This window comes from Syngnathoides biaculeatus, chromosome 14 (genome assembly GCF_019802595.1).
Source record: "Syngnathoides biaculeatus isolate LvHL_M chromosome 14, ASM1980259v1, whole genome shotgun sequence".
Taxonomy (NCBI): domain Eukaryota; kingdom Metazoa; phylum Chordata; class Actinopteri; order Syngnathiformes; family Syngnathidae; genus Syngnathoides; species Syngnathoides biaculeatus.
This window is the reverse complement of record NC_084653.1, coordinates 15,385,090-15,408,506: the sequence shown is the minus strand read 5'-3', so window position 1 is coordinate 15,408,506 and position 23,417 is coordinate 15,385,090. Positions and strand designations below refer to the sequence as shown.

The 23,417-nt window shown below is 41.5% G+C and overlaps 1 protein-coding gene across 5 annotated transcripts in view; it reads right to left on the bottom strand.

Annotated features, from left to right (window-relative positions):
• The window catches only part of dnah7 (dynein, axonemal, heavy chain 7), an 85,730-nt gene that overhangs the window by 54,759 nt on the left and 7,554 nt on the right, over positions 1-23,417 (bottom strand). For all 5 annotated transcript variants that reach the window (XM_061840716.1, XM_061840715.1, XM_061840713.1 and 2 more), the window contains exons 13-28: positions 21,458-21,585; positions 20,888-20,966; positions 20,240-20,464; positions 18,395-18,541; positions 16,719-16,898; positions 16,506-16,646; positions 15,291-15,661; positions 13,848-14,034; positions 8,264-8,457; positions 7,353-7,551; positions 7,114-7,254; positions 5,390-5,602; positions 5,201-5,310; positions 4,281-4,449; positions 1,313-1,415; positions 986-1,113 (exon numbers count right to left, since the gene is read on the bottom strand). In XM_061840716.1, the coding sequence (XP_061696700.1) occupies positions 986-1,113; positions 1,313-1,415; positions 4,281-4,449; positions 5,201-5,310; positions 5,390-5,602; positions 7,114-7,254; positions 7,353-7,551; positions 8,264-8,457; positions 13,848-14,034; positions 15,291-15,661; positions 16,506-16,646; positions 16,719-16,898; positions 18,395-18,541; positions 20,240-20,464; positions 20,888-20,966; positions 21,458-21,585 (2,715 nt within the window). The remainder of the gene's footprint in view (positions 1-985; positions 1,114-1,312; positions 1,416-4,280; positions 4,450-5,200; positions 5,311-5,389; positions 5,603-7,113; positions 7,255-7,352; positions 7,552-8,263; positions 8,458-13,847; positions 14,035-15,290; positions 15,662-16,505; positions 16,647-16,718; positions 16,899-18,394; positions 18,542-20,239; positions 20,465-20,887; positions 20,967-21,457; positions 21,586-23,417) is intronic.

Below are 23,417 nucleotides of genomic sequence, written 5' to 3'. Positions count from 1 at the left end.
TCATGACAGTGAACCTTTAAGTAGCTAGTATCAGCAATCTTCACAAGCACACAATATCTCGAAAGAGGGCCAGAATAAGCAGGATATGGCATTAATCCACAACGAAAATACGAAATCCACAACATAACGGCATTAAGGTCGAATGGAAGTGACCATAGGACCTCCTATGACTGTATAATTGGGCCGGGTTTCCAGGGACCCATATTAGAGATGGGAAAATTAGCTTCCTTTTATCTTAAATAAGGAAAAACCTAAAAAGATTATGCTAATTACATAAAAATTGGCATTACAACTATAATACCTCATTCTACCCATAACACCAAAAGATAAAAGAAACACATTTCAATATCTTAAATGATATCTATCCTTGCTGTAACTTTGATTAATAAAGTTGAGAAAAGTGAGGAAGGAAGTTGCACAAGTTTTAATGAACAAAGTTGCAAAAATGAAATTAAGTGCTTTTGGAATCTCATCACTCATCAATATTCCAACTTCGTTTATTAAAACTTGTGCAACTTCCTAACTTAGTCACGTGGTCCATCTGCAATAGGAGGTAACATGGATGAGTTATAGATGAGGGAGTCCCGCGGTCACTTCCGCTCTACCTTAATCTCACTTTGCTGTGGTTTTAATGTGTTTTGTTGAGGCATTTGCAGTTGTTGTTGGTTAATGTCGTTGTATTCTGGCCTTTGAAATTGTTGTGGTCAGTCTCTCTCACTTCAAATACACTTGAGGTCCTATTTGAATAAATATGTCATGATTGACATGGCAGCAGAATGCCAGATGACCAGAGACAGCGAATCGAAGGCATCAGTTTTCAAAAGAGAAAGTGATATGAAGAAAGTCTCCAAAAGCACTTGTAATTACGCACTTTCTTGTAGTAGTGTAAGGAATTAAAATTTTTCAAAACAGATGATATAATCTCGTTAGTTGTAATTCGTGACGCGCCAAACATTGTTTAATGTCATGCACCACAGTTAGATACCTTGAGATTGTCTGGAAGCTCAGAGCGCCCGGCGTAACCGGGGTTCATGGTGATGAACACAGCACAGGATGGATCCAGGGATAGTTCCGTTCCTTCAAACATCAGCAACTTAGCGTGGGCGGCAATTCCTGGAGTCGCAGAGACATAAAGTACATAGTTTACATCGAGCAGACTCTATTAGTCGTGTTTTTGTTTTGGAATAAGACCAAAACATATTTTAAATGTGGAAAAAGTGAACCGCTGTGACTACATCCTATATTGACTTCTGGAGACTTTTAGAAATTGATCAGGAATGATTATGTACTGTACTGAGGAAACAAATCAAACCTCTCTGAATAGTGAGGATTTGCTGAGCCACCACCGACAGCACTTCCAAGTCGATTCTGTTGAACTCGTCGAAGCAGGCCCAGGCTCCACAAGACAAAAGGCCCTGGTCACAGAATCATACGTTTGAGGCAGCTAAACAATTTCAAGGAGATGTACAATATTGTGTTTTTTTCGCAAGTTGTCTTCCCATTTCTTATCTTTTTTTGCTGAGGATAAAGACTAGATGCCATTGAGTGTTATATTGTCTTCATTTGTTGCTCCGCAGTTTATGTTCGTATAGCCATTGCTTAAAGCATTATAACAACACCACATAGAATGTATTACAAACACATAAATACACATAAAATACATTTTGTTGTGAAATGGGTGGCGGTGTACTTTTCTTGACCAAAAGCTAGCTTTGAAATTATGTCATGAATGCACAATTTCAGAAAACCAATCAATCTATAGATGGCAGAGTTTGTCCACAGTGTCATTTTATGGTGTTGTGCAAATCAGCAAAATTTAAAAATTCTGGAAGGAACTAGATGAAGTAGTTCTGAGCATCCCAGACAGCGAGAGATTTGTGATTAGTGCAGATTGTAATGGACATATTGTTAAAGAAAACAGGGGCGATGAAGAAGTGATGGGTAAGTACAGCATCCAGGAAAGGAACTTTGAGGGACAGATGGTGGTGGACTTTGCAAAAAGGATGGAGATGGCTGTAGTGAACACTTATTTCCAGAAGAGGGAGGAACATATAGTGACCTACAAGAGCGGAGGTAGAAGCACGCAGGTGGATTATATTTTGTGCAGACGATGTAATCTGAAGGAGATTACTGACTGTAAAGTAGTGGTAGGGGAGAGTGTAGCTCGACAGCATAGGAGGGTGGTTTGGAGGATGACTCTGGTGGTGGGTAGGAAGATTAAGAAGACAAAGGTAGAGCAGAGAACCATGTGGTGGAAGCTGAGAAAGGAAGAATGTTGTGCGGCCTTTCGGAAAGAGGTAAAACAGGCTCTTGATGGACAGCAGAAGCTCCCGGAAGACTGGACAACGACAGCCAAGGTAATCAGAGAGACAGGCAGGAGAGTACTTGGTGTGTCTTTTGGTAGGAAAGGGGAGAAGGACACTTTGTGGTGGAACCCCAAAATAGAAGGAGTCATACAAGGAAAGAGATTAACAAAGAAGAAGTGGGATACTGAGAGGACTGAGGAGAGGCGAAAGGAGTACATCGAGATGCGACGTAGGGCAAAGGTAGAGGTGGCAAAGGCTAAACAAGAGGCATATGAAGACATGTACACCAGGTTGGACACGAAAGAAGGAGAAAAGGATCTCTACAGGTTGGCCAGACAGAGGGATAGAGATGGGAAGGATGTGCAGCAGGTAAGGGTGATTAAAGATAGAGATGGAAATGTGTTGACTGGTGCCAGTAGTGTGCTAAATAGATGGAAAGAATACTTTGAGAAGTTGATGACTGAAGAAAATGAGAGAGAAGGAAGAGTTGAAGAGGCAAGTGTGAAGGACCAGGAAGTGGCAATGATTATTTAGGGGGAAGTCAGAAAGGCACTACAAAGGATGAAAAATGGAAAGGCTGTTGGTCCTGATGACATACCGGTAGAGGTATAGAAGCAATTTGGAGAGATGGCTGTAGAGTTTTTGACCAACTTATTCAACAGAATACTAGCGGGTGAAAAGATGCCTGAAGAATGGAGGAAAAGTGTTCTAGTTCCCATTTTTAAGAACAAAGGGGATGTTCAGAGCTGTGGGAACTATAGAGGAATAAAGTTGATGAGCCACTCAATGAAGTTATGGAAAAGAGTAGTAGAGGCTAGACTCAGGACAGAATTAAGTATCTGCGAGCAACAGTATGGTTTCATGCCTAGAAAGAGTACCACAGATGCATTATTTGCCTTGAGGATGCTCGTGGAAAAGTACAGAGAAGGTCAGAAGGTGTCTTTGTGGATCTAGAGAAAGCCTATGACAGAGGAATTTAAGGTCGAGGTGGGACTGCATCAGGGATCAGCTCTGAGCCCCTTCCTGTTTGCAGTGGTAATGGATAGGCTGACAGATGAGGTTAGACTGGAATCCCCTTGGACCATGATGTTCGCAGATGATATTGTGATATGCAGTGAAAGCAGGGAGCATGCAGAGGAACAATTAGAAAGATGGAGACATGCACTGGAAAGGAGAGGAATGAAGATTAGCCGAAGTAAAACAGAATATATGTGCGTGAATGGGAAAAGTGGAGGGGGAAGAGTGAGGCTACAGGGAGAAGAGATAGCCAGGGTGGATGACTTCAAATATTTAGGGTCAACAATCCAGAGCAATGGTGAGTGTGGTAAGGAAGTGAAGAAACGGGTCCAAGCAGGTTGGAACAGCTGGCGAAAGGTGTCTGGTGTGTTATGTGACAGAAGAGTGTCTGCTAGGATGAAGGGCAAAGTTTACAAAACAGTGGTGAGGCCGCCCATGATGTACAGATTAGAGACGGTGGCACTGAAGAAACAACAGGAAGCAGAACTAGAGGTGGCAGAAATGAAGATGTTGAGGTTCTCGCTCGGAGTGACCAGGTTGGATAGGATTAGAAATGAGCTCATTAGAGGGACAGCCAAAGTTGGATGTTTTGCTGACAAGGTTAGAGAGAGCAGACTTCGATGGTTTGGACATCTTCGGAGGCGAGAGAGTGAGTATATTGGTGGTAGGGTGCTGAGGATGGAGCTGCCAGGGAAAAGACCAAAGAGAAGGTTTATGGATGTGGTGAGGGAAGACATGAGGGCAGTTGGGGTTAGAGAGGAAGATGCAGGAGATAGGCTAAGATGGCAAAAGATGACACGCTGTGGCGACCCCTAACGGGACAAGCCGAAAGGAAAAGAAGAAGAAGACAAGCACCCTAGACCCCCAACTTATTTGGATAGAAGCCATTAAACCCATTTTGTTCATACAGTGGAATGTCCTTCTGTTCATATTAAAAAGTAATAAACTTGTACGTACTTTGAAGAATTTTCCCAGGGCGATGTAGTCCAGACCATCGGAGCAGTTGAAGACTACACACTGCTTGGCAACGGCCTTAGCCAAGTCCTTGGTGGTTTCTGTTTTTCCTGTGCCCGCTGGGCCCTCTGGAGCTCCACCCAAATGGAGATGGAGGGCACCGAACAAAGTGCTGAAGGAGGTGAATTCATTCCGATTTATAAGAAATATTCTCTTCTTCACACAAGACTAAGTCCAGTCAGGCTACAGTAGGCCCACAAAATTAGACTTTTGTGTTTCTGTGGTGAGTCACCAAAGTTCGCCACAATAGCACATCTACACATAATGATGAAAAATATTAAATATTTGGCAACTTATTCTTGTCCATCTGTTCAAATTAGGTAGCAATCACAGACAAAATGTTTTGTACGCATTCATCTTTGAAGGAATGGCAAAAATTACACTAAAATGGCTACTTTGAGTCCAAATGGATCACTTCCTGTATTTTTTCAGGCAGAGGTTTTAAGACATTTTGTGTCATGTTGCTAAGGGAAACTTGCCTTTAGGGCTGGATTTAAAAGAATTTTGGGATGCACTAATGGCTAAATTCCTTTGTCTTTTCAGGCATGGGCTTTTTTTTTTTTTTTTTTTACTTTTTTTGTAGGTCCATGAAAGATAGACAAGCCTAACAAATGTCATTTTGGTCATGGAAACTTGCTTCTGGAGCTGAACTAATTCTGGGGAGCACGAGTGAGCTTTCTGGCCCACACATACAATCATGCTCATGACAGTCATACCTCCCAAATTTCATGGTGCTTAGTTTGTATTTTGCTTACTGTGTTGCTAGTTTTTAAAAATGTTTTAAAAAAGTAGTCCAGGGTAGTGCTACTGAGCCAATAAAGCCATTGAGGGATTGGCAAGAAATATTAACGAAAAGGCTTTACCGGTAGCAACGGTCAGTCAGTGGGGTAATGACCAGACGCAGGGTGTTGCCCAGGTACTCATAACCGTACGGCAAACCTGCATTAATCATCTTGGTTTGGAGGTCATTTTCCTGTAAAATACAGCATGTTAGTATTTTTTACCTTCTATGATTTAAAAAAAAAAAAAAAAAAAAGGAATGTGTTTCTTACCACCCAGTAGTAGCGCAACTGGCTTTGCCACAAAAAGTCATGCTCGTCGCTGATACCCTTTTGCACCAGCAAGGCCAGCACGTCGCGAGCATGGACGTCCAATACCACAAGCGCTCCGAGGGTGACTCGGTTCTGCTTGGAAAGCTTGCCCCGCACCAGCTCCACGATGTCATCAATCTGTCGGTTGTTTTGAGTGAGATAGTCGTCCAGTGCCTGATGGGTTGGTCAGGAGATGAGAAGGTTTTCATTTCAACCATGTGCAGGCACTAATGTGTCCATAATCATTCACATTTTCACCGAACTCAAACAATAATTTGTGATCAATATGAACTACCAAGCAGCAAAACCTCTGGCAAAACCTCCCTTTTTCATGCAAGCTATCTGTCTGGCTGCAGAGAGCTAAGAACATGGTCTGAGGGTAGAATCTCAATCATTTCAATAAAATGTAACAATATTACGGAAGCGTATTGCTGCCACAAAAAAAGGTTGTTATCACGTTATAACATGATATGTTTCACATTATAATGTGGATGTTTCATGTTATAACATGATGTTTCATGTTATAATTAGGTTAATTACACATTATAACGTGAATCATTTCATGTTATAACATAATTCATTTCATATTAGAACTTGAAACATTTCATGTTATAACGTGGTATGAACTACATTGTAACATGTAATTTATCACATTATAACATAGCAACATAGTAAGTTCTACGTTATAACTAGAACAGTTGGTGTCAACATGTTTCGACCCTGTGGTCACTCACATCCTTCAAGGTGGCATACAGGAAGACGCAGCTCAAAGTGGAGTCTCGTTGAGTGTTGCACAAAACATGGATTTGGTGAGCTTTTTACGGAGTCGTGGTGTACCCAAAGACTGCGTATTACGCATGGAGCAAGAACATGTAATAATGAAGAACATATAGTAGAACCGGAAGTAATTGCCTTTTGGGTGGCAGGGTAAAGAGGGGTGAAACATATTTATTTATTATTTTTTACGTTATAATGTGAAAGCAATCTACGTTACAACATGATATGAATTATGTTATAATGGGAAACCTTTCCCGTTATAACATGAAATTATTCACATTATATTGTGTTATTCACCACATTATAATGTGAAACATATCGTGCTATAACATGAAACATTCACATTATAATGTGAAACATATCACGTTATAATGTGATAATGACCTTTTATTTTATTTTATTTTTGGTGTGGCAGCAATATGCTTCCATACAATACAAAGGGAGAAAACAGATGAGTTCTCATTTGGGTTTTTCCACATTGTGAGGGAATCTGTCTCTGTGAGTGTGTGTGGGGGGGAGTTCTAGAGTTTGTTTGCTGAGCAGAACATTAAATCCAATTAATACATTGCACACCGTAGTATCTGTGACTTTGAATGTGTGTCACTTTAAAAGGCAGGGTTATACCCTGTTAAGTGACATTGGAGTCAGCGAAAGACTGTGTAAAGTTGGTTGTAGTTGGCTCAGGAAAGCAGCAATCCTTTAACAGGTTAACTTTGCAGTAGACACAGACACGTTATCTTATTTTTGTACATGGGAAATTATCCCAAAAAGTTTCCTTTATGCACTCTTTCCTCCTTGCTTACTACACGAGTCTGCAATGAAATTTTTGCAGAAAACTGACCACTGAAACTCTAAATATACAAATGGGATAGAACTAGAGAGGATTGTAATCCTATCTACAATATTACCTTTTGCCCTGATTTGATGGCATCGTGGATATCTTTTGTCCAGTAAACTTGTGAGACACACAGTACTGCCTGACCGGGCCAAGCGCGCACCCAGTCAATCCTCAAAGCTTTGGGGTACGCGACGATAGCTTCCCCGACTACCTGTGATGGACCCCCAAGATCGATATGGACATGAGTTAGTGGATAAAACTCTCTAATCTCTTTAGCCCGTGGTGGGAAATAAGCTTAAAAAAAGACACCTTATGCAGAGAGGCAATCATGTCATTCTCAAGTTCCAGAAGCCATTTTTCCACCTGGCCACGGGCGTTGGGGGTGCAAATGATGTCGACAAGCTGGACTTCTTCCCCCTCGCTGCTCTTCATGTGAGTTATGTCAAGGTCTTCGGTGAATGTCACACGTGCGATACCCTCAAAGCACTTTTTCAGGAATGGCTGGACCCTGAAAATACGCAAAGAATTCTAATACTGGAGAAATATGTGGTAAAACTCAATCATAGTACTAATATAATGAAAATTGATCAGACCCTCACACTTGGTACGCATGCATGAACATGAATTATAAATATAAAATGAAAAATATAAAGAGAAATTATAAAACACATGAAACCAAATGTATTTTATATTTTGCCTGTATTCATTTATTACATTAACATCTATTACACTACTTCTGTTTTAAGGTTAAGATGCCAATAGTTGGTATGGTAACATATCGTTGGCCGAACTGCATAAATCCCTGTGTCATTATTAACTTACTTTCAAAAAATACCCAGGTGCTTGCATTTTTTTTTTTTTTTGCTTGGTTTATTTGTGTGTGTGGGGTGTGGGGGTGAGTCATTTGTTGAAATTTGTGGTGTTTTTACTTGTTTTCCTGGAATCAACATCTTTTTGCACAATTATGCTACTTGGCTAATGTGTAAAATTGCAGCATATATTTGGCAGTTTTGACATGGACAATTCCACGAATGATAAGTTCAACATTTTGACAACATTTTCAATCTGTTGAGAAATATGAACCAATGAGTTTCATGTCTCCAGTCATTTCAATAGATTCTTTTTAATGGAAAAGGAGAAGTTTTGGTCAGATGAAAATACTTGCATCGTGAATGAGCCCAACATTTTGAACTGGGAATCGTTGAAATGGGTTGGTTTACCTTGTCGGGTCTTTGGTCTCGGAGAGGATTTCCAGCAGCTCCTCATTCGACAGGAAGAAAAAGCGAGGAAAGTAGAGCCGTTTCTTCTCCAGGTAGTTGTTGAGCCCTTTGAGTATCATCTCTAGATGCTCGTTGGACTTCTTTTGCCTGTCCAGCATCTGATTGATGTTGATCACAGCCAATACGCGCTTGTCCTTCCAAGTAAAAAACAAAAACATGACTTTTTCACACGCCAGCAATGGGAATATTACAATAAATTTATGGCTCTGTATTGCGGTAAATTTGAAAGTTAAATGAAAAATAATATAAACCTGTAGTTTATGCATTGTTCATAGTGGTGCCTTGAGTTTAATTTGTCCCATGACAGCACTTGTAACTCAAAACACTCAGATATAATGCACAAAGATTTTATGAGGAGAACTAGAATAAGATGAATGCAACTAAGCTGCAGTAACATGTAGTATTGGTTTTTTTTGCAGAGGATAAAGAGTATGTACTGTATGTCTTCATGAGTTACAACTGTTTACATTCTTTTTTTTAACCCCCTCCTCAAAGGCCATGTTGTTTTGTTTCAATCCAGCCATCCATTTTATCCTCACAAGGGTTGCGGGCATGCTCGAGCCCATCCCAGCTATCTCTGGCTGAGAGGCGAGGTACACTCTGAACTAGTCACCAGCCAATTGGAGGGCACATAGAAACAAACAACCATTTGCGCAAACATACACACCTGAGGATGATTTGGTCTTCAATCAACCTACTGTGCATGTTTTTGGGATGTGGGAGGAAGCCGGAGCACCCGGAGAAATCTGAAGCTGGCACAGGGAGAACATGCAAAGGCTACACAGGTTTGGGGCCGGGATTTGAACTCCAGTCTTCAGAACTGTAAGGCTCCACCGTTCCACCTGTTTTGTTTCTAAATACATTTTAAATATGTTTGAACTGGTGAATATATGCAAAGACCAAGAACAATATAGTATAGAATTGTTGCGATTATAGTCCAAAACTATTTTTGACCTTCGCAACTGGACATATTTTTGGGGGCGGAGCTAAAAATAATGATAAAAGGCTGGGGCATGTACTTTCTGGCACAAGTTCCCTATGCCACTGTACAGTATAAAGCACCATTATTGCATGCAGCAGCCATCTGAGGGAAATGTGACTTCCTTACTCATAATTACCATCCATTCATCCATTTTCTTTGCTGCTTATGCCATCTGAGCCACCGTGCCGCCTCATAATAACCAGTGTAGTGCCATTAAATTACAGCCAAAACTTGAAAAATATATATATTTGACCGCTAAAGTGCAACATGCTTTTTGTTATTTCGGGATGCAGTGTTTCTGCCATCTCCCGCTCTCTACATAGGTCACTAATAAATTATTAGTGATGCAAGTATTCTTTTCTTACTTGAAAATGTGCTCAAAACACCACAATAGAGAGAAAAAATGATATCATATACAAATCTGATAAAATGTAATTATTTTTCAAAAGTAGTTGAAATGGTTATATTAATATTACATTTTCAATCAGATAACTTGCAATTGTAACCAACTACATTTCCAAAGTAATATTTCCAACCTTAGTACTGCAACAGTCGCATTGCTCAGAGGTCTGTCACATCTCTAAGAAAAGTACATGCGTGTTGAACCGTTTCGCCGGGAAAATTGCAGGTGTTGAAACAACCACATCCCCAGCAGGTGTGACACCGCTGGGGAAAAGTGTGGGTGTTGAAGCGTTTCATCAGGGAAATGTGTCACAGACTTATTAAGAAATCTCCGAGACTGAGTCTTAATTTGTGAAAAAAAAAGTCCTTTGTCACGCTCAAAGATGTAAACTAAAAAAGAAAGCATCTCCGTCACTTTTGTGATGCAGGTCGATGACTGATCCAAGTGCAGACACCCACATTTGTGGGTGGTCTCCCTCCCCCTTGGTGGCCTCATTTTCCTCACAACTCAAGAAAACTGTGTCCCTTCCAGCCAAAATCTATAATTTCCATCTGATGCTCAGACCGAGCGTTTGCCTGATATTGATGCGTCTCGTTTGAGGTCGGCTGAGCACGTTTTTACCCTTTGCGCACTCTGAGGACGCGAATATTCTGGAATCTTCAGGCTTTTTTGGTTTTGTCTTCCCAATCCCCCCTCCCCATCTTGATTCTTTTTTTCTTTTTGTTTTCACCCTCCCCACATATTGTGCACAGAAATGTGCACTTGAAGAAGTAACACTAGTTCAATGTTTAAAGGAATGCGATCATCAGGAGAGATCAGAACTGTTTTTTTTTCTGATCTGTGCTACCGTAAATATTCAATGAAACAACTAACTTCAGCTTGATGTGATGCAACATCCACACTTTTCCCACCGGTGTGACACCGCTGGGGAATCAGGATTCTGCAGCACCCACACTCTAGCTTTAAAAACCAACATATTTCCAAGGGGCATCACACACGTGGAGGATGTGGACATGGGTGTTGCAACACATGCACTTTTCCCCAGAGGAAGCGTTTGGCACAAACTCCTTTCGCAGTGGTGTCACACCCATGTGTGATGTGGATGTTGCAACACCCACACATTCACTAATAAAAGGGTTCAACGCCAACATTTCCCCCAGGTGCTATCGCAGCTGTGGTCACATGGCTCTTTCAACACCTAAACTTTTCATCACGCCCAGGTTTAATGTGTTGTAGCACCCACATCCTTGCCTCTGAAGGGGTCTCGTGCCCGTGGAGGATTTGGGTGTCACAACAGCAACACTTATGCCGGTAAAAGTGTTCAGTACCAACACTTTTTTTACAACGTCACAGTTATGGATGATGTAGATGTTGCGACATCCACACTCTTCCTCCGTTTCCCGATTCGCTACAACATCAATAGCCCACACTGAAAAAATGAAGTACTGTATTTTCCGCACGATAAGGCGCACCTAAAAGTCTTTCATTTTCTCAAAAGCTGACGGTGTGCCTTATAATCCAATGCGCCTTATATATGGATCAATATTGAGCGTTTAGTGCAGCTCTATCTAATGGATGCATAACGTAACCCCAGCCTCTACTGTGGCGTCTATTCTACGCGCTTTATAATGCGGTGCGCCTTATATATGGAAAAAGTGTTCAAATATGCCATTCATTGGAGGTGCGCCTGATAATGTGGTGCGCCTTATAGTCCATAAAATACGGTAAATGAATAATAATAGACAGCTGCATAGTATTTCTCCAAACACATTTTTCAAGACATATTTGCAGATGAATTATTTCCATATGCTGTACGGAATAAAAATAAAGATAATAACGCAGCACTATTGCTACAATTTTCAGCGCGTACCTCGGTCGTCTTCTCGGAGGATGTCATTTATCCACTGTTGCATGGACAATTGAAAATAATAGGAGCAGTTCTCTTTTTTTTTTCCCCATGAACCTGTTTAACCGTAACAATGCAGCGCACAGAAGCCTCTAATGAGACACTGACTGCCATATTGTTTGCTAAAAGAGTGATGGGGCTCTCTCAATAATGAGAGTCGATGATGAATTGTAGACTTTCTATTACATTCTCATGCCGACAATATTGCGCAGAATGTCATCGGGCCATGTGATGTAAAGCACCCGTGTGACACAATGAAGAAGACGAAGATTGCGAACCTGGCCTATCAGCTGAGGGCATTTTCTGTCCCTTCAATTGAGAGCATCTGTGCACTGCATAAAAAAGTCATTACGGTACATAATGCATGCATTAGAGCATTGTTATCCTGTTCCATGTACTCGTGAATAGCTTTCCGCTGACTAACTGCAGAGAATCGCCCCTTTTCCCCCCATTGTTCGCAACAACAAAAAGCATAAGTTTGATTAAATCTGTGTTCATCAGAGAGCCATAGCATTATAAATTGGATTCCAAATTGGATTCATTTTGGGGTGACAAAAGTCACCCTGGCCCACATTTCATCTTCCACTGTCAAGAGTATATCAAAACAAAAATCAGAGAGTAAATGCTGTAAATATCTCTTCGGCCTCCCGGAACAAAGCTTGTTTTGAGGGGCTGTCCCATCTTTTATAAAAAGAGCCACTGACCCACCAAAAAAGTACAACATACTGTACACTCAAATTCCCACAATATGGTGAATTATGCACAATATGATGATGAAAAGACATCCACAATGCACTGAATTCACAACACAAAGCAAAAGAACTTTCTATTTATTTTTAAACACACTTTCTTTCAAGGGTGTCACACTCATGAGGATGCGAGTGTTAAAACACGCACAGTGGAAGGATTCAAACCTAAATCTTTGCGTTTGGAGGAGGAGTGAGTACATTGAACCCTTCCGAACATTTCACCACAAAACTCACACTTTCCCCAGTGAAGAGGTTTAACACTCGTACTTTTCCTCAGAAGTGTCACTCCTGTGGGCGATGCGGGTCTTGGAGAACCCACAATTTTTCACGATAACAAGGGTTCACCACTAAAGACTTTTCCCCCAAGGTGTCACTTCTCTGGGGGTTTGCTGGTCCCAAAAACATCCACACTTCTGCCGGTGTGACGGTCTGAGCGCTCCCGGTGCAGCAAAGTCTCTTTCTGAGTAATGCGCATGCGCATATATTTTGTGAACTTCCGGCCATTCTGAAACATCCCCATCCATGCTTCAACATGTGCCATTCGACAACTTGTCGCCGAGCGTTGGTGTTCGCTATGGACGTCTCAAAAAGACGAACACAGCGAACGTACATATTTGTGTATATCTTTTTTATCAACTTTTGTTTTAGCGTTAGATTATAACGTATGTTAACTCCCTCTATGTAGAAGAAGGGGAACTGTGAGACCGGGAGATTTCCCAGTAAGCGTCTGCTACGTACCCAGAGTTCCCCTGTTAGTAACGCATGCGCATTCATCACAAGGAGACTTTTCAGCACGGGGGAGCACTCAGACCGTCACACCCAGTACAGGGTTCAACACCCAAACCTTTACCCAGGAATGTAACACCAGTTTAATTGTGGGTCAAGAAAGACTTTTCCACTTTAAACACGCAATTAGCTTGGAATCCGACTAATACTTTTTGGGGGCTGATGGCAGAAATTCCAATAACCAATAAATGGATAAATAATAACTTATTATTGTTCTTGTAAAAATATGCAGTACACAAACTTACGTTACTTGCAAAACATTATTTATGCAAGATGCCCTTTAACGGTAAATAGTTCGATAATAATAGTTCTATAATAGTTAAATCGTTCTTCTACTCTGTTATTTTCTTTGTACTGAAGCGATGACTTAAAAATAAAAATCACAGATGCCATTTGCAAATGTCAAAACAGAGTTCCATTTGAAATATAAGACGTACAGAGAGAGCATTCAAATGTAATGGGAGGTGGTCTTTGTCTTAATCATTTGTCGCGTCAACAAATGTGAGTTTCACCACTCCTGCAAAAGTATCCAAATGTTTTTTCCTTCTATGCGCAGTAGTTTTAATTGCATCATGTGTTCTACAATGTTCTAACCCTTATTATGAAAAGGGCGACTATCAGGCGATAAAGTCAGCCCACCGATTAATCAGTCGGACGCTAATAGTCGCTGAATAGTGTGATGCGCCGAGTGTACTTACCACAGCAACTTGCTTCATGGTGTCCTTCCAGGTTTTGTCCACGTTGGTGAAGCGGCGTCCCTCTTCCGGCATCTGAGCCATGATGTCCGGGGAGCTAAAGATGGGCTCCAGGTAGAGCCACGTGGACTGGACCTTCAGCCATTCGTCCAGGATCTCCTGAAGAAGCAGCAGCGTGCCCTCCCAGTCACTAAAATTGCAACACAACCCGAGTGGGTGCGATTTCTTGGAGAAGGGGACAAATAGGGGGATTGGGGGGAACTTTCTTTTTTCAAATCAATCATCAATCATTGGAATTTCTACTTGGTTTTCATAATGCTGCCCATGACTTAACATCTAGGCAGGGTGAAGATCCACCACTTTCAAGCAACGACCCGGTGAAACTGGCCGAAGCACTATCATGTTGAAGCTAAAAGGTAAGCAGAGCTGCATAGCATGAGTTGATAAGGGGCATCTAATTGATTGCTGGGGGTAGTCACGTCTTTCTTTCCTCCTTTCCTCCATCGCTACCCACCATTCCTTCCTGCTTTCCATCCCTCTTTTCTCAATTCTTCTTCCCATCCTTCTTAACTTCCTTCCCGTTATCATCTTTCCTCACACTTTTTAATAGCTTCTTATCTTTTGTCAATCCCTACTCCAGCCTTCAATCTCACTTACTTTTTTCCTTCTTTCCTTCCATTCTTTCACACATCCTTATTGTTCCTTTCCTTCTTCCTTTTCTACTTCCTCTCTCCCTTTCTAGCTAGCATTCTTCTGTGTTCTTTCCTTCCTTTCATCCCTTCCTATCTTCCATGCATCCTCCCTCCAACTTTCCTTCTTGCTTTCTTTAATCCTTTCCTTTCAGAACATCTTTTTCCTTACTTCAATCCCTCCTTCATGCTTCCATTTTTCCCTCCCCAATGCACTGTTCTTCCATTTCTTCATTCCCTGCCTTCCAGCCTTGCACTCATCTGTTTCCTTCCTTCTTCTCTTCCTTCCTTCCATCCATCCATCCACCCAACCAGCCTTTCGTACCATCCTTGTTTCCTTCATTCCTTCAACACCTCCCATTCATCCTTTTTCCTTTCCTTCTTCCATCCTTTCATACATTCCCATTTACTTCCTTTCCACCTCCTTCCATGCTTCCTTTCATGCAATACTTGTTTCTTTCTTTCCACCCTCCTTTCTGCGCTACATCCCTACCTTCCATTTTTACTTTTTACTTCCTTCCACCTCCCATCCTTTCTTCATTCACCCTTTTCCTTGTGTTCTTCCATCCTATCTTACCTTGCGTCCCTCATTTATCTTCCTTGTATATTATTCTTCATAAAGCCATCGCTTATATTCTTCCTTCATCCTTCTCTCCTCCGTTTCCTCTTTCCAACCAACAATCCTCTCCCTTCCTTCATTTTAAAAGTGCGCACCCTTTGGGCCCTCACCCTGTGCACGGAGCCCATCGTGTCTCACCGTATCTCCACCTCGAAAGGCTTGATGAAGGGCGATCCCTTCATGGTCTGCGTCTTGACGATGTGGTCGTCCAGCAGCATCTGAACCTCGTCCACCGACGACAGGATGCTGGTCCCGGTCTCGCGATAGGGGAGAAGCTTGAAGGTGATTTCGGCCCATTCGCCGGTCATCTTTTCCAGGGCTTTCTCCAGGGAGTACTCCTTGCTGGCCGACTCGCTGACGCCTTCAAACGCCGCCAGGTGCTCCTCCATTTTCAGGGACAGAAAGTGAGACATGCAGGCTGACTCTTCATCAGTCGTGTTGAGGGGCTTCCCAGATATTTCACTCAGAGTTTCCCAGTGACGCGGACGCAGGCCAGGATTACAAAGTACCTGCAGAGAAAGGAAAAACGGTTGAGTGGCGACCAGTCCAGGGTGTATCGCGTTGGGATAGGCTCCAGCACTCGTGCACCGCTAATGAGGACCTCATCTCTATTGACCCTAGGCATGTGTGGCTTTTGTCTGTACACTGGTGGCTATTGAAAGACTTTTAGGCAGCTAATATGTCAAGCTGTCAATGCTTCACTTAATTTGGTTTTAAAGAGTTTGGATGATACGAAGGAAAACTGCTCAATGTTGTACTATGCGATAGTTTCTCTGAATGCTGTCAGCTTGTCCTGTCAAACCTGATTTATGTCTGTTGTGTTTCCTGTCCACGACACTCTTGTAAAAAGATATTTTTAACCTCAATTGGGTTTTTCCTGGCTTGGTAAATGTTAAATAGAATAAAATGGCATTTGTCTACATGTGTTGCATTTATGTTCAAATATCTGTTGCTCGTAGGATTATAAGATACCGAAGCTATTTGTTATACCAACTTTGGTGTTTTGTATTGTTTCTTAGCTTTAAGTAAAATTTTATTTTTTTAAGGCTATCTGCTGCTGCTTGTTACCATTATCTGTTAGGTTTAAAGACACAATGTAATTCTCTTCTTTATGTTTTTCTTGTTTTGACATGACTTGCGTACACTGTCACCATACAACGCTCGTATCTCAAATTTGTGCTAACAAACTAAAAAACGGGACGATGGCTCGTATCTGGAAGCACTCGTAACTGAATAATTTATTCACATGAGATTTTGCGGGAATGTGCTCCAACTCCCCTGCTCCCTTAATACACTCAAGGGCTGTAGAAAACCAGTGGATGGAAGGATTGGGTTTATCGGTTGTACACTCACTTGCACCATGGGGACGTCATTTTTGAAGACCTCTACCTTCTCCTTCATGATGGTGGCCAAGCCCAGAGCATTAGGCACGTCCACAAAGCCTTTCTCCAACTTATACAAAGAACGCCAGTAGTTGCTGACTTCTCCTTCAATCTAAAAGACAGACAACCTGACAGAATTACACAAACAGCTTGAGTTGATGCAATTGCAAGAGCACGCCGCTACCTTGTCCGGGTTGACACCAGACAACGGCCCATAGAGCCACTGCTCGTAATGGGTCAGGAAGTCGTTGGATGTTTCATACAGGCGCAGGAAGGGCGTGAGCTTGTCCTGGGTCTTTTTGCGAAGCGGGTACTGGGAGGAGGGCCAATCAAACGCTTCCTCTTCCAGGTTGAATTCATTGATCTGGTCACACAAAAAAAGGAAATAAATAAAGAGAGAAAATGACAACAAGCAACAGAATTTCAAAAATGACCCAATGTCATTTAATCACACTATTGCTCAACAACAACTTTATGGTCCAATATTTTTTTTTAGCTTATTTATAAGAAATTTGAGCGCCTCAATCCAAATATCGTATCGGTTTTGCTCAATGAGGTCAACAATTTGAATGTTTTTCTCTCCATTTAGAGGCATTTTGCTCCAGATTTTCAAATAAACGGAGATTCATTCTCTGAATTATGACCAATCACGACGTAACATTCAGTTTAAAGGTACATGTTATTATCAGTCTACTATACAATTTAGAGTAAGCAAAGTTTGTAAAATTTGATGAATAAACCTAATATCTCAGCATAAAAACCTGATCTGAACAAGAGAAGCGGATGTCATTTTTTGATGAAGCGATGCAAAATTGTCTTGAATCAATTGAAAAACATGCAACTTACATTTTTTGTCAAACAGTGTTATCTATTTACTTCTCATTATGTTATCTTTTTTTTTTATTCAGCAGAACATTGAAATGGTTTTACACTATATGACAGAAGAAACAATTAACCTTTGCACCCACAGCTTGCTACCAATACAACAGAATAGTGTAGTGTAATCCTCCATAAATTCGAGATTGACTATTCACAAAATAACATATGGATGCTCTTTGTGTGGTCAACCTGTTACCAGATAGTCGTATAAAACTCACCCTTTACCATTTTTTTGTTGTATTTTGCCACCAAAGCCCTGTCTACCGTAAATTGGAATCAGTGCCAAAGATGAATTTGTACATCTTGACAAATAGGCCAACTTTGTATATTGGGGAGGAGCTAAATTTGTCAAGAGAGAAACAGAAAAGAAACAGACAAAAAAAAAAATCAAGTCATATCAATCCACCTAATGACATAAGATGCTCCCATCCGAGGTCTATCCTGCCTCTCACCCGATCAAAGAAACTGATTGGATGGATGTTGAAAGATGACTTTGAAATGACAAGTTATTTTGGGATCATAGTGAGGGTTATATTTCCATTTTTAACTATTAATATAAAACCCTATCCCGAAACTCCATGAATAACAGGTTGTTATTTTAAGAGTGACATTTATCTTTGGTGGTGCGCTGTGACATTTTTCTGATGCAAAGTATTTGCCTTGATTCAATTAAGTTTGGCAAATAACTGCTTTACTGTGTGTGGAGGGCGACACAGGCCAGTGAGCTCATTTTCGAGCCAATACTGCCCTCTCCAGGTTCTACAAACGCTCACAACACACACGTAGCACAAGCACTATAAGTAAAATGGAGCTGTCATAATGAGTTTTCATTCCATTTTCTAGACTTTAGAAGCTGAAAAAGTATGTTAAAACTCCATGTTGACTTGGTGAATTACCTCTAAGACACTAGAACTAACCCTAACCCTTGGGAAAATGTCTTCCGAGTACCACCTAAAAGTGTGCAAATGCATCCCGCATTACCCGTTCTATAGCAGCATCCAGTTTGGAATTGAGAGCCTGGGCCTTCTTTAGGTACTTGCTGAGATCCTCGAGGTCACCGAAGGACGTAAACTCCTCCACTTGCACGCTGTAGGTCTCCAGTTCCTCCTCAAACAGTTCACGGAACAACTGGAATGACGAAAGCCCAAAACCAAAGTTTTTAGAAAGGGGCGATGTGGACTATATGTGCCAAGTGTTGCCTGCGGGTTACATAAACTGGCTGACCAACAGTTCTGTCATATTTGGTGCATTAATGTTTTTTTTAATTATGTGTTTAGTGATTATCATTTTCTATTCATTTCAAATTAATGTATCAGTTGATTAAATATACAGAATGCAAAAACATGTTCTTGTTTATTAAATAATTTGCATCCATCCATTTTTGAGCCGCTAATCCTCATAAAGATTATTGGGAGTGGCGGAGCCTAGCCCAGCCGTCATCAGGTAAAGCATGGGGTACACCCTGAACTGGTTGCCAGCCAATCACAGGCCACATGGAGACAGACAACAGTGGCACTCACAATCACACCTACTGGCAATTTAGTGTCCAATTAATGCACATCTTTGGAATGTGGGAGGAAAAATAATAATTTGCTGTTAATTTATTACTATTACATCCATTCCATTCATTTTCTTCACCGCTTATCCTCACGAAGGGTCGCAGGGAGTGCTGGAGCCTATCCCAGCTGTCAACGGGCAGGATGCAGGGTACACCCTGAACTGGTTGCCAGCCAATCACAGGGCACATGGATGGACAAACAGCCACACTCACAATCACAGCTCGGGGCAATTTAGAGTGTCCAATTAATGTTGCATGTTTTTGGAATGTGGGAGGAAACCGGCGTGCCCGGAGGAAACCCACGCAGGCACGGGGAGAACATGCAAACTCCACACAGGCGGGTCCAGGATTGAACCCGGGACCTCAAAACTGTGAGGCCAATGCTTTACCATCTGCACCACCATGACAAACATAAGGATTTCATGATTGTTGCATTGAAGTGCATTGTTTTACATTAAATAGAAAATGTTGCTCATTTCTATTAAATAGTTTGTCAATTAATTTATCAAAAAACTTCAAACTTTAATTAGTAAAAAAAAATGTTTTATGAAAATGGGTCACTTATCATAAAATGAATAACGATAAATTAACGAATTATTTTATTAAAATAACCTTTTGCTGAAATTGCACAAGATACTCATAAAATACAAAAAATTATATATTTTTTCTTCAAATGACATTATTTTCTATTTATATAAAATCAATTTACAATCATTTTTATGGTAGGAAATGACTTACATTTGTAATAAAATTATATAAAAGGAATAAAAAGTAACAGATTTACAAGTAACATTGTATTATCCCAAAAACTATTTTTTAAATATGCCGAATAAAGAATTTTAATAATACATTGTAATTTAATTAAAGGTATATAAATGATCACCTTTAAAATGCATCAATTACGATTTAATCAGGCGGCACATTGGCCATGTGGTAAGCACATCTTCCTTACAGTTCTCAGAACTTGAGTTTGAATCCAGCCTCGTCTGTGTGGAGTGTCCATGTTGTCCTGTGCCTGCGTAAGCTTTCTTCAGCTACCGCTACTAGAATTTTCTCCAGCTACTTTTAATTTCCTCCAAGAATTCCAAAATTATGTGTGATATACTCATTGAAGACTTTGTATTGCCCGTAGGTATAAATGTGAGTTCCAATAGTTGTTTGTTAGTATGTGCACGAATCTCGCTCAAAGATAGCTGGGGTAGACTAGACTGACAACAGTCATTTACAATCAAAGGTTTTTGTAAACAAAACAGAGAAGAAGAATAAACCTTAAGGCTATTTTGATATTGTGTTGTTTTTTCCGAGACGATCTGATCGTGTTCTTCAAAGATGGTGGGAAGACGTCTGAGCCACTGGATGGTCTTTCTGTTGAGCTCCATGTCGGCCGGTGAAAGTGAGACAAAGTCGATCAGGGAGCACAGCTGCATGTTGGAATTTGACAACCTCTGCTCCAACTCCGGGAGATCGCTGGTCTTCACTTTATTCACAAAGGCCTGGATAGGGGGGGACATTGGTTGATACTCACATGCATCAAACTTTTGACGCTATGGTCCAACCTCGTGAGATAGCGTAAACTAAAATCCTTCTCAATTCGGTATCGCCAATCTCTCAAGGATAGTCGATTCATCCCTTTTCGATACCGCTCATTTATTTGGACAAAGCACGAAGCCTGGAATTGACCAAAATGGCAGACTTCTATTTCGGACATCAATTGTTGAAACTGGTGATGAGGCGGTGCATTCCACACCCATAAAACACATTCATTTATACACACATTTTCCCCATGATACATGTGTTTGTATGTAAATCTTGAGGTCCCCCCACAAGATGACTCTTGATTATGAGAAACAATTATCATCTATTAGTAAATTATGATCATTTATCATATTAAATGGCGGGTATTTCAGCGTAGATACCTTCAACTCCATCAGTGAATGGGTGTCAGGGGGCGTGCTCAGTGCCCTCTCTGCAATCTTTTCAAATTCGTTGCATAACCTTTGGGAAAAAAAAGCATTGGGTATTCGGTTAAACTTCATTGTCTTTTTTTTTTTTATTATATATTTTTTTAGACAACAGTTCATCCATCCATCCATCCATCTTTTTTTTTTAACATTTGTGCTCACTGGCTTTACAGGTGAGCTGGAGGACATACTGGACTGGTCACCAGTTTCCTCCCACATCCATAAAACATGCATTGATTGAAGATTGTGACTGCGAATGGTTGTTTGTTTGTGCCCTGAGATTGGGTGACAACGAATTCAAGCTGCACCCCACATCTAGCCCAAAAGTAGCTGAGATAGGCTCCAGCATGCCCACGACACTCGTAAGGATAAATGGTTCCAAAAATAGATGGATGGATCTGCAGGACGAAGCTGGAATACCCGGAGAAAAAAAAACACGCAAGCACAAGGAGCGCCAACCCCTTGGCGACCGTGTTTGCATCCGTGAACCAATTCTCATTTATGAAAGTTGCCAAACCAACTGACGCTGTGTTGATGTCTTGATGGCCTTGGAGCATCCGTGAAACCAGCTTTTGCTGCAGGTCCCGAGCACGCTTCACCAGGGCCTGAATGAGCTTGTGGGACTGGACCTCGAACATGCCAAGAGTCACCACCTGAAACAGTACATCAACACCAATATGTGCATTATGGGCCCTTTGTAAGCTTATTGTTATCAACTACAAGATTGTTGAAAATTTTTTTTTAAAGGGCTACTGTCATGAAATGGATGATTTTTAGTATGTTATTAATGAAAAAACGTCAGCCAATATGGGGCCATGCGTTTTTTCACCACAAAACATGATATTGACGTATCCAGCTTTTTGTAACTCCTGCCATGAAAATCCTCTCGAGGGATTTGTTTTCGAGAAGAAGCAGGAAGTGAAGTAAAGGACAGCGGCGCCCCCAAGTGGACTCGTTTGTTTCCATTAGTTTTACCTCCGGGAAGGTAGCTCGTTGTTTGTGTTAGCCAAAATGCCGGCTCATTGCATTGCTGGACATTGCTTGAACACTCGGGAGAATGGATTAACCCTTCATAAGTTTGCAAGAGACCCGGTTCGTTGTGAAATATGGATTGCATGGGTGCTGAGGACGAGAGCTTTGTGGGTTCCAAATAACAGATAGGTGTGTATACAGCTACAAAAAAATAATAGTTTGGGGCGGACCACGCAATCGGTCTCTCATAACATAACAAAAGATCCACGTACGAAATATGTCGATGCGGGAAATCTGAAGAACCCAGCCAAGAAAACCTCAATCAGCCACGCAGTAATGCGCCCCGGCTCGACGGTGTTCGAGTACTGCGGCAGCTATGAACATCCCCCTAAAAGCAGCACGGCTCGGCTCCATTATATGCCACCGCGGCGCCGAAAATCAGCCACACCGGCGGAGGCGCCGCGTTCAACGGTCACGGCTTCTGTGAAGGCTGCGCGTCGGGCTTTGCGGACGGGGGCAGCTCTGAAGAACCCAGCCAAGAATGCGTAACTCAGCCGCGTGCGTGCAGTAAAGCGCCCCGGCTCGACTGTGTTGTTCATCACGTACTGCGGCGTCTATGAACAACCCCCCCTAAAGCAGAACCGCTAAGTCACACCGGCCAGCTCATCGCAGCCACGGAAGTGGATCGGACAGGGATGCGGTTTGGCCATGGTCGCATATCATCTGAATATGGCTCAAAACAATAGTGTAATATTGCCCCGAGGGCTCGAAACAATAGTGTAATATTGCCCCGAGGGCTCGAAACAATAGTGTAATATTGCCCCGGTAACTTCACTCAGTTGTGTGGTGTTCTCCTTTTCGAAAAGAGCTTCCTTGTCAGAAGGGGCACGTTCGTCTCCCATAGTTAGGGTGCACCGTGTGTTTTCATTGGCGAATGTCCGGGTGAGGTCACAGACAGAGTATGCAGCCAATATGCCGACCACTTGGATATCATAGAATGACACTTCTGCAACTTTGCACATGGATGACGCGCTCTCTGCTCACATTTATTTTTTCGTATAGACATTGAAGTGAATAATGTTATATGTATTTTTCATTACAATATCTATTTTAGAATGTTTATAGGGATGACACTTGGGCTTTAAAAAACACCAGCTTCTGGCAGTAAAAAAAAAATCTTTATATCCATCCATTATCTGTGCCGCTTATCCTCACAAGGGTGCTGCATCTTATCCCAGCTATCTTAATGGAAGGCAGGCCAGGTACACCCGAAACTGGTCTTCAGCCAATTGCAGGCCACAAACAAACAACCATTCGCACGCACAATCACACCTAAGGGCAATTTAAAGTACCTAATTCATTCATGTTTTTGGGATGTGGGAGGAAACCAGAGGAATTCAACATTAGTCACTCAGTGGAGGTCTAAATCCACAAAATATAGTAAATTTGAGAGGGTCACGGGAATTGCATAGGAGCCCAATTATTATTATTGCCCTACAGACACTTTGCTACA